At 34.1% G+C, this 16,121-nt stretch overlaps 1 protein-coding gene across 1 annotated transcript; it reads right to left on the minus strand.

The window, feature by feature from the left end:
• Positions 1-9,196: 9,196 nt before the first annotated feature.
• On the minus strand, positions 9,197-12,239 carry LOC104217452 (LOB domain-containing protein 4-like). The gene is made up of 2 exons (XM_009767712.2): positions 11,970-12,239; positions 9,197-9,758 (listed from the first exon to the last, which is right to left on the minus strand). Exons 1-2 carry the CDS (start codon positions 12,144-12,146, stop codon positions 9,417-9,419), a joined length of 519 nt encoding a protein of 172 aa, XP_009766014.1. The 5' UTR covers positions 12,147-12,239; the 3' UTR covers positions 9,197-9,416.
• Between the last annotated feature and the right edge of the window lie 3,882 nt (positions 12,240-16,121).

Raw genomic sequence — 16,121 nt, forward strand, 5'->3', positions numbered from 1 at the left:
CATGGATTAAAAAAAATCATGTGCTAGAATTTCCTTATAGAAGACTTGTAATTTAGTTGCTATACATAAAGTAGAATTTTGTCTGGCTATTTAAATATTTAAAATCTTCTTTTGAAGATACTGTACTTATAATGTATTTAAAGCACGTATAATAACTATGTTCATGTAGAGTTCTGAAAACCAGAAGGATTCTAAGAACTTTATATTAAGAGCTTGCCAAAATATAGGTTAACTTTATTTCATTATTTTAATCCCATGTTTTCTTAATGATATTTCTTTTCCATAACTTTAGAAACCATGACCATATAAATTTATTGTTCCTCCATGAAATGAAGGAACATGTGTTTGTGCTGTTTTTCTCTAATTTTTTGAAGTTTGTGGAAATTATTACGTAGCTTAATGACCTTGTATGGCCCAAATATTTATTGCTAGCTAGATCCTTAAACTTTGGAAATCAGTTCTATAGAATATATTTCTTAGACCTCTCAGTTTATGCTAAATAAGAATGTGGAAAACCCCCCACTAACTTGGACCTGAAGGTTATTAAAAATGCTTAATCTTAGGATATTAATCTGATTACTTTTGCTTTGAATGATCGGAAGAATAACTTTAAGTTTGAATGAATATGTCATGCCTGTAGGATCTACAACACTATCAAAGAAAATACTGAGCATGCAATTCTATCATGTTAGGCCTGAATAGTTCGAGTGATCTTTATGATGTTAACAAAAAAAAACATGAGAAAATGGATATATATGCACCTCATTGATGTCCATGTAGTCAGTTAGGTGTTAATAAAAGACATGAAGTTCTGTTAAGAATGTATTTAACTTTGCGCTATCTAAAAACTACCATCTAGGATTAGTAGCATATATAATTCAAGGGGATGTAGATGTAGATTTCCTTGTCGTGGTCGCAGGATTTGGTCCACAATTTGGTGTTGGTCCTAACATGTCGATTTGCACAGGTTTCTTCCTTCGGAGATATATGCAATTAGGAATGAAACTAATTGTTGGAATGATTTTCCATTTATGTATTCATATCGTGTTCTTCGTGTGATTTGGGGATTAGGGATGAGCAGTGTCAAGTGTTTGTCTACATGGGTAGTAGCTAATTCGGGTAGATGTTATCGTATTGTGCTCGATTAGCAATGAGGGATCATATGCTTGTTCTGTTTAAGCTTTGTTTGAAGCCTATTATTAGGGAAGCTATTGATTTAGCTAGTACATTTTAGTTTTTACAATGAAGAAGCTAAGGGTGCTGCCGCTTCAATAATTGCTATATTAGACAGAAAGTCTAAGATAGACTCAAGTAACGAGGATGGTTTGACTTTAGACCAAAGCAAAGGAATAATAGAATTTAAGGAAGTATGCTTTGCATATCCAACAAGGCCAAACATCCAAGTTCTTCATGGCTTCAACTTGACAATGTTAAGTGGGCAGGTATATGTTTCAAGTAATAGTTAATCATTTAATTACTCTATGATTTTGTTTGGTATGATTATTAGGATGCAGAATGTAGCAACACAAATTACAAAGGAATAATAGCACTTCTGGTCCCTCAATTATTGGTCTGTAGCTTACTTATGCTTGAAATGGTAAAAGTAGAATTTTTGATGATTTAGACTAGTAGTAAAAATTTTAATATCGGGGTCGGATTTCGATTCCGGAAGTTGGAGTAGGTCCGCAATGTTGAATATGACTTATGTGCAAGACCAACTGATAGCTCCTTGACCGGATAGACTTTGTCTCAAGAATATCATACGAATTTTTCGCTACTCAGGTATGTTAAGGTTATACCTTCTTTATTTTTGGCATGATCTTAACGACATGAACGAAACGAGCAAATGCACAAATTCCATAAACGACTTTATTCATAAAAAAATTTAGAGGTGCCTATGTTCTTAAATTTTCATGTGTCATATTATTTTATCATCTGTTCTTGGGTCTCAGAAAAATACGTAAGTTGAAAAACTTTACTTCATGGTATTACTCAAAGGCATAATGGTCTTATGACGTACCGAGAGATTTTATTAACGTATTTCATATGCAATTATACATGCACATTGACCCATGACCAGATGGCGTTTATACATGCATATATATATATATATGGGATATGGGATATGGGAAAAGGTTATAGCGTTATATACGCACCACCACCTGATCAGCTGGTATACATTGATGATTTTGCCCACAGTGGCACCAGATGGCGTTATATATGCCATATATATATATGGGAAAAGGTTACAGCGTTATATACGCACCGCCACCTGATCAGCTGGTACACGTTGATGATTTGCCCACAATGGCCGAGATGATGTGATGGGGTGCCCTCAAAGGCTTGATGATGTTATGAACACATGTACCTATGCACGACATGACATTCATACGCATATGCATGACACTATAAGTATTAAATGGTATGCAAAGGCCTTGACGGCTCATATGTATTCATTTTTTTATGAACGATGATTCATTGATATAACATTTGTCCACTTACAATTGTACATTACGAGTTGTGGCCGTGTTGGCCCATGATAGTTACAAAAGGAATAAATGAGTTACAGAGTGGTTCGCTCGGGCCAGTGCGGCACCGGGTGCCAGCCACACCTCCCAAGGTTGGGGCGTGACAATATCTGTGTTGTGATTATGTGATTAAGTTAATGAGCTGTAAATCATGTTAATTATCATGTTAAGGCTTCACGCCGATACTGTTGAGACACAAGAGGTCGTTCTTGGTGTCATATCATTAACTTCATTGATATTCTGTACTCAGTCATGTTCATGCATATTATATCATGTCTCAGTCTTGGTTATTGCTATTTGGCACATCATATCATTGTTTCGGGCTAGTATCATGGCATTTTGAGCCCGTGTGTGTGAGACTGGAGAGTGATGACTGAGTGAGGCCGAAAGCCTGATATTGAGTGACAGCATGGGATCGGGCTGCACGCTACAGCGGGATATTGATTATGCCTTCATTGGCTTGTTATAGCTCTTGCGCTGAAGGAGCCCCTCCGGAGTCTACATGCCCCTAGTGAGCGCAGTTGATATTATTAAATGATGGATCTTCCCTGGACATAGATCTTGTCCGAAGTACTTATACTTGGAGATGGATCTTCTCCATGGGGCTAGAATAGCCTTTCTCGGTAGTGGGTGACTGTCGTCAGTGATGTGAATATATTCCGGGATGAATCTTTCCTAGGCCGGATGGCCATATACAGTACCGAGTGGTTAAGCACTTGAGAGTGGGAGCACATAGGGCATTTCATATACTTCTGGCATTTACTACACTTCACATTGTTCGGATATGTGTTTTACTTTACTGTTGAGTTGAATAATTAAACTGCCAGCATACATATTCTACTATTCCATTTAACTGTGTTATAACTGCAGAGGTTTAGTTCGTCACTACCTGTCGGTCAATAGTTTGGACTTGTTACTTACTCAGTTAGTGTACTCACGTTACCCATTGCACCTTGTGTGTAGATTCAGGTATCTTAAGCCACGGTAGCGGCTGTTGACTGTTCCAGACGCAGATTTCATCGGAGATATCGAGGTACCTACCTGACGCTCGCAGTCCCGACTTTCTCCTTCCTTATCTACCCTCTAGTGTATTTTGGATATTTTCAGACTATTTTGGTCTAGTTATGTTTTTGGAACAGGCGTAGTATTGCTCATAACTTAGTGACACCCAAGGTCGGGCTTGTATTTTTCAATTTGTTTGATTTTGACTTTATATCTTTATCGAATTTCAGTTGAAAAATGGTTTTACTTAAGTTTTAAATGAAATGTGGATTATTTTGGAAATGTATCGGCTGGCCTAGTTTCACGATAGGCGCCATCACGACCGGGTCGGTTTTGGAACGTGACAGGTTATGAAAAGAATAAAAGAAGTTTTGTATACATCTAGGATAAAATACTGGATAATATGATTTCAAATGATTGATCTCCAGCCAAATATACAGGAAGCAAAAATTTTGTAGTCTTTAATTCTAGCCAATTGTTATGGATATAACTTCTTCATTGTTTTACCATTCTCCATTATAATATACTGGCTTATAGCGCTTTATAAGTAGCATTTACAACATAATATACAGGAACCAAACAGAAGAAACTCTAGCTAATTTTAGTAAAATGACATCAACAAAAATTATGAAATCCAACTTATTATCCATAAAAACACACCATAAAAAATATATACTCCAATACCTTAATCTTTATTTTAATAAATAAATCGCTTCAAATCCAGAAAAAAATATGTATTTTATATATCCAGGATAAAATATTGGAGAAAATACTTTCAGTTGATATATCTCAAGCATAATATACAGGAAATAAAATTAATTATGCTACAGTATCATCAACAAAAATTATGTAATCCAACTTAATATGCATAAAAGCACACCATAAAAAATATAAGCTCCAATCCACATTATACATAAAAATATAAACACAAACAACATGCTATATATATATATATATATATATATATATATATATATACCAATATATTAATCTGCATTTCAATCCAAAATATTTTTTAAATTACAGCAAAAATCAAAAAACTATTAATTGATCTTTGTGTTGCGCCTTTTTGAAACATAAGGTTTGTCTAATCATCCAGTAACCTCATTTTCACTAACCAGATATTCCAGCTGCTTCTTTTTACCATAATTGTATAATAATGCTCCATATCTGGTTCGAAGACGTGTAGGATCAATGATGTTCTTGTCAATAGGTATCTACTTGCCTTCAATGAAATACTCCGCAAATGCAAAACAATATATACCACAATCACTACATACAAAACACATATTAAGAAAGAATAAGATAAACAATAAAGGAGTGAAAACTGAACAATATGATATAAAAAAACATTGCAACTTATGTTTTTTCCTGTTTAGGCAAGCTATCCACTGATATACAAGCAAATGGTTCAGAAAGATCCTCTTTTCCCAAGTAATATGATCCATTCGTTGCAATGTCATTTCTTTGCTGATAAAATATAGTAGTGTTGAGCAACAATGGTATCATGACAGCAAATGAGTGCAATGCTTTATGAAGAAAAGTCTTGATCCATAAGCTCAAAGACTTCATATTCCCCAATCTAAACCCGACTCATTTAAAAGTCGCTCATCTTATCGAGTAACAAAAGTTATCATTATCAAATCCTTGGGAATTTGCATTAACAGATAACAGATGAAACAAATAAGCAGCACCGCCAATGGTGCACTCCTAAAAAGAACAAGATTAGAACTTCAACATGATTGCATAAGTTATAGGAGTGATAAACAAGCTCAACTTTACACTTAAGAATACTTATGCAGCATAGGGGGAGCCAGGATTCGGTGGTCGCTGGGGCACTATGGTATTCAATATAAATTTATTACTGTTCATATAGATTGGTACAGGACCTATGCTAATATCTGACTATTTTTTGAAGAGATTTGCAAGTATATATGGAGTTTTTTACCAAGTTTCCGGTTACCGATGACCCCTGAACCTATAGTGTAGGTCCTCCTCTATTATGCAGTGCTCCGCAGAGTAACATGAATGAGAGTTGCAAGTTAGTTACTACCTCCCCTTGTTCGCTTTACTGGCTTCACTTTGCTCTGGTATTTTCCTTCCTCTGATTCAGAGAACTTTTGCACCATGATTCGAAACTATTATTTAGTGTTCTAAACATACAAGCCTGAATTTTTACTTTAACTGCTCTAATTTTCATATCGCTAAAACTTGAATAAAATCTAACAATGACATGAACCAATCTTCATAAGTTGAGCAAACTGACTCTTTTGAAGTATTAGGATAGTTGGAGTATATCAACTCCTAGGCACCACTTAAAGTTCCACAAGTCAGATCAAGAGAAGTATCAGAAAATAATCTCTAAGCTAGAGCAATGATTGACTATTACTTTAATCACTTACTTTGATAAGATTGAAGTCCACCATTATTAAGATTTTAGAGAGTAGTACTACCTGTGGGGCAAAAGGTTTGTCACTTTTCTGCTCCTCTGATTCAACAAAGTGAACATTGAGTAAGATAGAAAATTCAACGTTTTGCCATCTGATATGAAGAAATTTGTCTTCATGGAACTTCTTTTATGACGTTGGTGTTCAGGTCAGCTTGCGTACATCTCGACTGTTCCACCCGCTACTTGCTATCTCCCAGACCCAATCAAAGCTTACACAAATAGGAAGAAATCACCTAGCACATATTTTGTCACTACTAGGATTTGAACCTTGAAATTAATTTTCGCCCACTTTATTGACTACTAGACCACATTGTTGGGTACATATAAGTATGGTACTTCACGTGATAGATTCCCAAATTGGTAGTGGATGGGGGACGAGTTGGTCTCTTTATATGGTCTTGCACAATCGCTACCTTATGACCTAGTTTTTGAGATTGAATTAGGCTTAAGTTCCATATCATAACATAATTTACAAATTTTAGTCCAAAATAAATTAATATAGTCCAATTTAGTATCAAAATATGTCAAATTGAAGCAAAATAAGCACCCAATAAACACAATGAGTGTCACTACTCCTATGCATTAACCAAACACAAAAGTCTAGCCAGGGGTAAAACTAAAAGAATGGACAAAGAGAGAACCCATAGGCCATAGGCATCATCTCCAAATAAGTGAGTTGAGTATAGTGGTGGCAAAATGGATAAAAAAACAGTTATTCATCCATATTAACGGCTAAAAAATGGGTTGGATAATGAATTTTTTTAAAATGGGTCAAATATGGATAAGAACCATATTATCCATTTACAAAATGGATAACCAATAGATAACTTATGAGTTTAATTTTTACATTTGCAATGACAAAAATTGGGGGTTCCTGAACCTTGGGAGACTAGAAATTCTCCCCAAAAGTGATCATATTAAGTTAACCTATTTTCTATACATATTAAATATGGGTTGGATCGGATAATTTATAAGTTTTTTGCATTATCCGTTTTCGACCAGCCCATATCCGACCCGACCGTTTGCCACCCCTAGCATCATATAATCTGGATGTTATATTGGGTAAATACCAATCCATGGACCATAGACATAAAGGGGAAAAAGCACTTACTGTTGTTGGCTCCAGAATACCCATAGATCATTCTTAGTGTTAGGCTCAGTGTATTGCAGGGGACATGGCATGTAACTCAATGCTTCGGATACACTACCACATATTCTGAATGCTTCATTTCCACCTGCCATTTTCACTGTAGCCCAAGTATTTAATTGAGCTTTAATTTTGCTTCTGCAATGGACATGAAATTCAAAATCAAATTGATGATCACACTTGTGGGAAAATGTGGAAGATGGAGTACGGAGTAGAAGATGGAGCAGTTGTGAGGACTGAGGAGGAAGGTGTAAGGAAGGAGAAGAGAATATTCATGCTTTTGACTGAGTCTTTTCCCGCAAAAGAAAGGACAAAAAACAAAAACAAAAAAAAGAGTATAAATTGAATTTCTTTATTATTATTGGCTCCAAATTTGAATATGCTGAAATATATTTTATCTATTACTATATTATTTATCATTAATTTTTTTTTATTTGTATACTGAAGGATTTACAATCTCTTAGCAGGCGTTTGAACATAAAAATTATGATTTTTTTTAAAAGAAATAGTATTTGGAGTTAAGTTGAAAAATTATTTGAAATTTGAAATTGTATTTGGACATGCATTTCACTTGAAAAAATATTACAGTTTTGTGATTGGGGAAAAATAATTTTGAAAATTTTGAAAAAGTGGTTTTGGAAAAACTCATTTTCAAATTTTTTCAAAAACTTGCAAAATTTCATGCACAAACACATTTTTAAAAATAAAAAATTGGAAAAAAAAATAAAAAAAATTACGGACAAACAGGTCCTTAGTATCCAACAGACACGCGCACGCACATATATATATATATATATATATATATATATATATATATATAGTACCTTTTATTAAGGTCTAATGTTTGTTAAGAAAAAAATTAGCTTGCTAGAGATTTATATGTTATCAGCAAATATAGAGAACTTTTAGTATTAGATCAATTATTCTTTATAATTTTTTATTGAAATGAGCTTAATGGCTTTTATGCGGTTCTAACCATCTAATAGCTCACAATGTTTCATTGTATGCTTCTACCAATTATCGGGTATACCAATAAAGATGTAAGGTCTTTATAGGACAAACACAAGTAGATTAGCATCTGGCTATAATCTGCCTATGGAGATTTGCAGAAAATTAAGGAGAAGCCAAAGATTTGTTACATGAAAGATGCTATATGAAAAGCAAGTCTCAACTACCTTACAACTTGGGCATAGTTCCAAAAGGTATTAAATTTGCAATTTCAAATCACATTGTTCTTGAAAGAGTGGAATGAAGTAATCTTGAAAAAATCAAATTTTGCCACCCCCTATAATTAGATCTGTTTCTCTAGCTTTAGTCTCTAAGGATACCATTAGGGTTGATGGAAATAAAATAGCTTCAGAGACATGACATCTATTCATGATGTAGAGGACATTGAGAATGTCATTTAAAGTGTTATAGCCTATAATTATACAACAACAATAACAACATACTTAATGTAATCTCCTAAGTATGGTTCCGGAAAGGTAGTGCGAACGCAGAATTTACTCTGACCTTGTAAAGATAGAGAAGTCATTTCCGACTCTCGGCTCAAGACAAACATAATCACAACAGTAATAAAAAGAATATATAATAGCGAAGAAACCATAAAAGAAGCAGGAACTTGATATTTTGAAAAGCCATGGCCTATAATTATAGTCACTTCATATTTGATACTTTGCCTTAATTATAACACCATATTCCAACATGGGGGCCAAAAGGAAACAAGGAAAATGAAAAAAAAATAGAAATTAAAAAAAAAAAAAAAGACAAACATTATGTTAAAAATGGTCTAAGAGTTTCCTCAAAAGTAAGGTACAAACATCAAAAGCATTAGATACAAAATCTTGAACCAATTGTCTACCCCACAACAAAAGGCAAAAGAGAAAACTAATTATAAAGTAGTCAACTCAGCATACATAACTACATATCATAATTATATCTCATAATTATATGTTTAGACATTTACAATATGGTTAATAATGGTCATCATCATCTCTCGAGGGGTCAGCTAGAGATGTGCTATATAAAGATGTATAGTAAAAAAAAAAAAAAGAGGGAAAAAAAAAAGCAGACAATAAAGTAAGATCTTGATTGCAAATATTAGAAAAGACTAGGCAAAGCATGCTAGTCAAGCAACTAGCTAGCTAAATAATTACTAACTACGTTGCACGAACTCTTCAAAAATATTGTCGTATTTATGTCGGATTCTCCAAAAATATATACTACTTTTAGAGGATTCGACTCGCATCCAACGATATTTTTGAAGAGTCTGAACTACATAAATTACTAGCTAGCATGACCATAAGGACTCCCCCATATTAGCGTGATCAACCACCATGTCCATGGTAAAAAGGGACATGATTGGTTGAGTTTGAGTGTGTCGGGACGATGGCGACACGTTTTCCGGCGAGTTTTCGGCCGTGCCGCCGCCGCTAGACATGGACGAAAATTGTCGCATCCTCATGTGTACAACCTCAGCTTGTGCAATTGCCAATTGTGTTTGGAGATGGTCAATTTGTTGTTGCAAAGATGATATAGCTCCAACACAACCATAAACTGGATCTCTAACTCTAGCATTTGCCTCATACACCATTGAACTCACGGCATCGCCCCGTTGATGCTCCGGTAACTCCTACAAAAATATTAAAAATAATTATTTGTACCTGATATTTATATCAATTCATGCAATTAACTCAGTATTCAATGGCGGAGCTAGGGACGTAAGGGTTCATCCGAACAGATGGACCCCTTTGCAGGGAATTATACTATATAAAATGTGTGTGTATATATATATACATAAAGATATTGCATCCCTCGGCTTCTCCGCTTGTTTAAACTTTTTATAATCCCTTGATGAAAATTATAGCTCTACAACTGTTTGTATTACATACAAATCAAAGTGATGATATGTTACTTAACCATCTTTTTAATGTAAAGATGGAATGCGGGTAAGTTTTTTTTTGGGCAATATACCATATTTTGTCCATATAAGATTGTACAATCACCATCCATAATAGAAACTTAATTATTTTATTTTCTATTTTCTATTAATTTGCCCCCCCCCCCCAAACCAAAAGAGGGGGTGAATAAGGTATTTTAGTCTGAAATTTTTTCGATGGAAGTGGCATAAATTTAATTTCTAGCCCTAAAATTTGACAAAATGATAAATGCAATAGTGATGTCATGATTACACCAAAAGAAATCTTGTTTAAGCCCTCAAAGAAAAGAGTAAAGTAAAAACCTGAACTTTTAACATAGAATTTCTGTCTTTTAAGTGGGAACTCACCCTATTAAAACAAGGAAAAAATTGCTAAGTGATGCACTTTTCTAAAATTACTTTGGGATAACAAATCTTTGACTATATTCTTATGCTTATGTACCACAAGAGAAAAATAAGACAAATGTTAAAAGACTTTGTTTACAAAGACTCACTTTTCTTTATTCTTTTTCCAATATTTATCTCTTCTGCTCCTAATTAATTATTTGGAAAACGTTCTTGAATTATTTAAACAAATTAAGTTAAAATAATATAATGTATTAGACTCAAGATGGGTCAAGACAGAGACGACATAAAAAAATTCAGTAAATTATTTTAAAATTTAATAAATAATAAATAAAATCAAAGGTATGATGTTACCTAAAGTAACCGTTTTCAGCCGTCATAGAGCTAATAATGGAGAATATTAAAAAAGAATTTACTGTTCCCACTTCCCACAAATAATAGAAAAAAAATATTTACAGAAATCTTATCGGTGTATTTTACTTTTATCACGTTAAAAGTTTTTTGGGTTATACTGATAGTCATCTCTAACTTTGACTCTAATCCAAAAAAACAAAACTGTTTAGTATTCTTGGGGTGTGATATAACGTTAAATTGGGTTCTCAAATGCAAAACAAACAAATCTTTGTGGGTCAGAAATCCATTTTTTATAAATATAAAGGGCATACTCAACGTGCAAGTAAAGAATGGCCCACTTAAAGTAAGGAAGATACAAAATTAGAGGCAAATCATGCCAAAAATCATGATATTAAAAGTGAAATGACGAGAGTTAGCATCTGAAATAGTGTTCTATAATAAAATGCCGAAAGTTATGCAATTAAATTGCTGTGTAAAATTAGACTAGCCAATTCATATAATCATAAGTTTAAACTTTAGGTGAGTCTCTATTACTAGTAAACTTTAAAAAAAATCATAAATATTTTAAACATATTTTTATACGGGTGCCTATAAATACAAATCTTTAAAAATTGGCCTTCTTTTAGCAGTTGTCACTTTGTCCTAAAATCTAAGCTATATTTCCTACTTAGATTTTTGATAAAAACATTTTTTCATACAACACTAACAATAACTATATCTCAGTTCCAACAACATTCTTTAATAAGCAAGGTAAAATGCATGAATGAGGCTTAACTAGACATTATTAAAAAAGAGAGCATTCCCGTTCACGCAAGTTTTCGAGGAAGAGTCACATCCAATCAGAGGGTGTAATGTATGCAGCATACCCTGATACAGTAGTTAATTTTACGACATGAATCCATAATGTCAAACGTAAACAATTTTATCGTTGTTCCAAGGTTCCCCTGTTTAATTAGACATGATGCAGGAAGGAAATTAAATTAAAATTGTTCACGTAGGGTTGGGAAGGGTCGCATTCCAAGGGGTGCAATGTAGGCAGTCTATTCTGATGCAAGCATCAGTAGCTAGTTTCATGGTACGAACCCATACATAACCTATATATAGGTCAAACGAAACAACGTCTTTATCGTTGTTCCAAGACTCTCCTCCACTTAATTAGACATAATGCAAGAAGGAAATTAAAATTATTAGACTTAGGTCTCTTACCTGAAGCATCTTGTTAACATTGCTAGCACCAAAGACTTTATGCACACTAGCAAATTTCTGTGGCTCATCAGCTGGAAAATAAGGAGAAAATACACAATCTTGTGCACATCTTCTCCTTAGCAATTTACAAGCTGCACAAGGAGAAGCTGCACTTTGTTTTCTACCACTCTCCTTCATTTTCCAAAACTCTTTAACTTTACTCAAATTACTTCAGATATTTGACTACTTATATATAATTGAGTACTTTTTTTCTTAGCTTCATTCACACAAAAGTTTAACTACCTTAAAAAGTTTTATACTAACTGCCACTGTCAGTTTTTGCAGGTTTATATCTGAAAAGTGTAGTGAGAAATGGAAGCAATTACTTAAAATAAAGAAGAGTAAAGGGAAAGAAGGTTTTAAAAAGGGAAAATTGGTTGAAGGGAGGGAGGGAGGTTAGAGGTTAGATGTTATATAGAAAAGTTTAGGTGGCAGAAAATCTTTTGTAGGACCTACTAAGAAAAGCTTTAGATTTGTGGTATTAAAAATCATCTTTTATATATATATATATATATATATATATATATATATATATATATATATATATATATGTCATTTGGATTTTTTTTTCCACGTACCTTTGTTTTATAGTATTACTAAAGAAGGTCAGACCAATCATGGTTACAGTAGAGTGGTCAGTACTCTTTCATCTTTAATTGAATGTCTCGGATTCGAATCCTTGGGTATGGAATTATTCTTTTTATGGAATGCTTTACCCCCCAATATGGGACTTCCCGACGCGAATCCTTAATCGGGACTCAATGTGAATACTAGACATTCGGGTGAGAAACCGAAAAAAAAAAAAGAAGAAAAAGGTGAGGTTCTTATTATTAAGAATATACTTAGAGGTTGTTCGAAATGGTGTATTAAGAAAAATATTCGAAATGGTGTATTAAGAGAAATAATATATGTATTAGCTTTTGTATTATTAGTCCTTTGTTTGATACAGTGTTTTTCAACTTATATATAACTAATACTTATATTAGTTATACACCCATATTCAGTACTATTTTTATACATAGCAAGTTATGACATTAGCAAAATCATAATTTTTAATACATAGATAAACATGTATAAAGACAAAACTACCCTTTCAAAACCTTTAATACACCAACCAAATAGCCAATAAAAAATAATCCTAATATTTTTAATTTCATCATTACCAATATACTTTGTTCAGTACTATTTTTCAATACCCTGCCAAACAATCTCTTAACGGTTTGGAATGGACCTTGATTATTTTCCATTATTTATTAGGTTACAAAAAGTTATCTACAAGTAGCCGGCCTTCGTAGAAGTGAGATTTGTAATTTTGAAAATAAAGTAAAACATTTTGCATAAGAAAAATATATATGATTTGATTATATAAATATTTTTTATACCGTCTATATATACTTTGAATTATTTAAAAAATCTTATGATGGACATGTGTAAAATATTGTGATGATTATACGATGGCGATAAAACTCCATGCCTCGATGCCCTCGCCATAGTTTTCCACCTAATTTTCTTCTATTAGTATTTTTTGATAGTTACCTATTATTAAAGTTATTATCTTATTTATATAAGTACTAAGGGTTTGAATTAAGGTGTAAATTAAAGTAAATTAAAGATAAAAGTCTTATTAGTAGCTTGCAAAATTAATCAAATGATATTCATGAGCTATAGCTAGAAAAACTTAGATGCTCATATGTATTAGTCAAGGAATGAACAATATTAATTCAGTGTATTTGGATTAGTAAAAAACAAAACGTATTTATTCCTCTCTTGTCCATGTTGCTTTCACAATTACGAAATGAGAATTATAGAATCGATAAATATCAATAAATAGAGTGGTGGAGGCACATGAATACTGCGGAGATAGTGACATATTCCAAATTATAATTCATTTAAGATGTTTGGTATGGGAAATATATGTATTAATATTTGGTTATTGTAAAAATTGTTGGGGTGCGAAGAGAAAAAGTTCACATTAAAAGTTTGAAAAGAAGAAGCAGCTAAATATAAGATATAATAATATTTTTGATGGTGCAAGATTGTTTACCTTGAAAATGGTAATTACAATTAGATTTGATTTTGTGGTTCTAAAAATACGTAATTCATTTTTATACTAGTTGTTAGGCAGTAGATGCTAAGTGTGACACTAGAAAATAAAATGAGAGCTTAAAGGTTGAACGCGGTGCAAACCGAGTAGCCGAGAATCGGGATCTCGAGCTAGCCTATATTGGGCCTCGAGGTCGAGCTAAGCGTTAGGTTGTGGGTAGCCGATGAAGGACGGACAGTTCTAAGAGCTTTAATGAGGGCTCTTTATGATCAATGATGAGTAATAAATGAAGAACAATCAATGAAACACAATAAATGTAATCAATAAACCAAAGGAAAGGCAATAGAGAGTGTTTGAGTTAGAGAGCAGAGAATGTTCTTTTTTCTTGTATTGAATATCATGTGTGCAAAAAATAACAAGGGTTTCCGTTATATAGGAGGGGGAATCCCAACATAGTACATATGCATTTATTGCAAAGATCTGCAGCTGGTACAACTATTTAATATCGCGGTACAGGCTTGCACTATTCTTATAGACTTGGTCAGCTCTAACCACTTGCCTTGGAATCTCCCACTCGTTCATCATAGCCACCGATTTGCTCTTCCCCGAGGTTGAGCATAGGGAACCCTCGAGGTCGAGCCTCGAGCCCGATTTTATGCCGTATACAGATAGTCCCCGCGTTTCTTAGAATAAAATGATATGAAACGATTTTGACATTGATCTCTTCGAGCTTCTCACGATGACATCATGCTTATGACATAAGCTTTTGTGATGACTAAGACGTCTCATCGATTCATCTTTCTAGAAGCATTCAACGCACCGCCGGTTTATTTTCCCAAAAGCGATGATATCGCTGCCGATCCTTTTCCCAAAGGCATTGATTGCGCTTCCGGTTGCGTTACTGCCTTTCTATAAATGGAAGGTTACTTGAACCAAAATTCCACCCGGCCATTCTTCAACAGCCTTTAGCCCTTTTCTTCTCTTCATCCTCATCCAAACTCTAACTTCCATGGTTCAAGCCCGTGACCATAAGGTCATATGGCAGCGGTTTTGCCAGTTATGCCATGGCTCTTTTTCAGAGCTTTTCCCCCACTAAGTTTGTTGTTGGCACGAAATATAGAGAGCGGGACTTCAAATTATTCATGTATTAGAGGATATGTGGACCATGAACTGCTGCTCACCTCTCTTAACTTCAACCTGGTATGGCACTTCACTCCTTTTGCTTTCTATGGAGTGAGGTGGCACCATCTACTAACTTTTGCATCCCATACCAGTACAATGTCTCAAGAAGTGGCTTCCCAATAGTAGTGCTGGAGAGACCCATACTCGCCAAAGTTTTCACCAAGCCACAATTTTCCCTGCCTGTTAAAAGCTTTTGCTCTTTGATAGGCTACAGCCTCTTCCTCATCTATTGCTGCTTTGGAGGAGATTCTCGAAGACGTTGTTCGGAAGATCAAAATGGAGTCCTCGAGGAAACGGTTCTCGCAGATGTCGCTCCCGAGGATGTACTTCCAAAAGTAGATTAGGCTTTTAAAATGTTGTTTTCTGCTTCTTTGTTTCTGTGTAAGGACCCCTCGTATGCTTTTGTAATCGTCTTTTATCAATATAAAAGTTTCTTCGAATTGCCTTTGGCTTGTGCTGAACTTTTATTTTTCTTTCGGAAAAGGGCCAAAACTAGCCCTATCGTTTGCTAAATGGTTTATAAATACCCTCCGTCCATCTATCCGTTCAAAAAAACACACTCCGTCCATCTCTTCCTTTAAAAAAAACACACTCCGTCCATCTATCCGTTCAAAAAAATATACGACGTTAATTCTATTAACAAAAATACCCCCATGACTAACGGCATAACTGGTGGGTCTTTCATTTAATGATGTGGCGATTTTTAATTGGGCCACGTGACATTATTGACCAAGAATCAAATATGGGTCTTATTTTTACCCATTTACCTGGTCCGACCCTATTTATTTGACTTGCCTAATTATTTTCTTTCTTTTTCTTTGCTTTTTTTCCCTCTCCATTTCCTTATCACCCAGTACACCCACTCTCACCCACTCTCATCTCACAAA

This window comes from Nicotiana sylvestris, chromosome 11 (assembly GCF_000393655.2).
Source record: "Nicotiana sylvestris chromosome 11, ASM39365v2, whole genome shotgun sequence".
In the NCBI taxonomy this organism is placed as follows: Eukaryota; Viridiplantae; Streptophyta; class Magnoliopsida; order Solanales; family Solanaceae; genus Nicotiana; species Nicotiana sylvestris.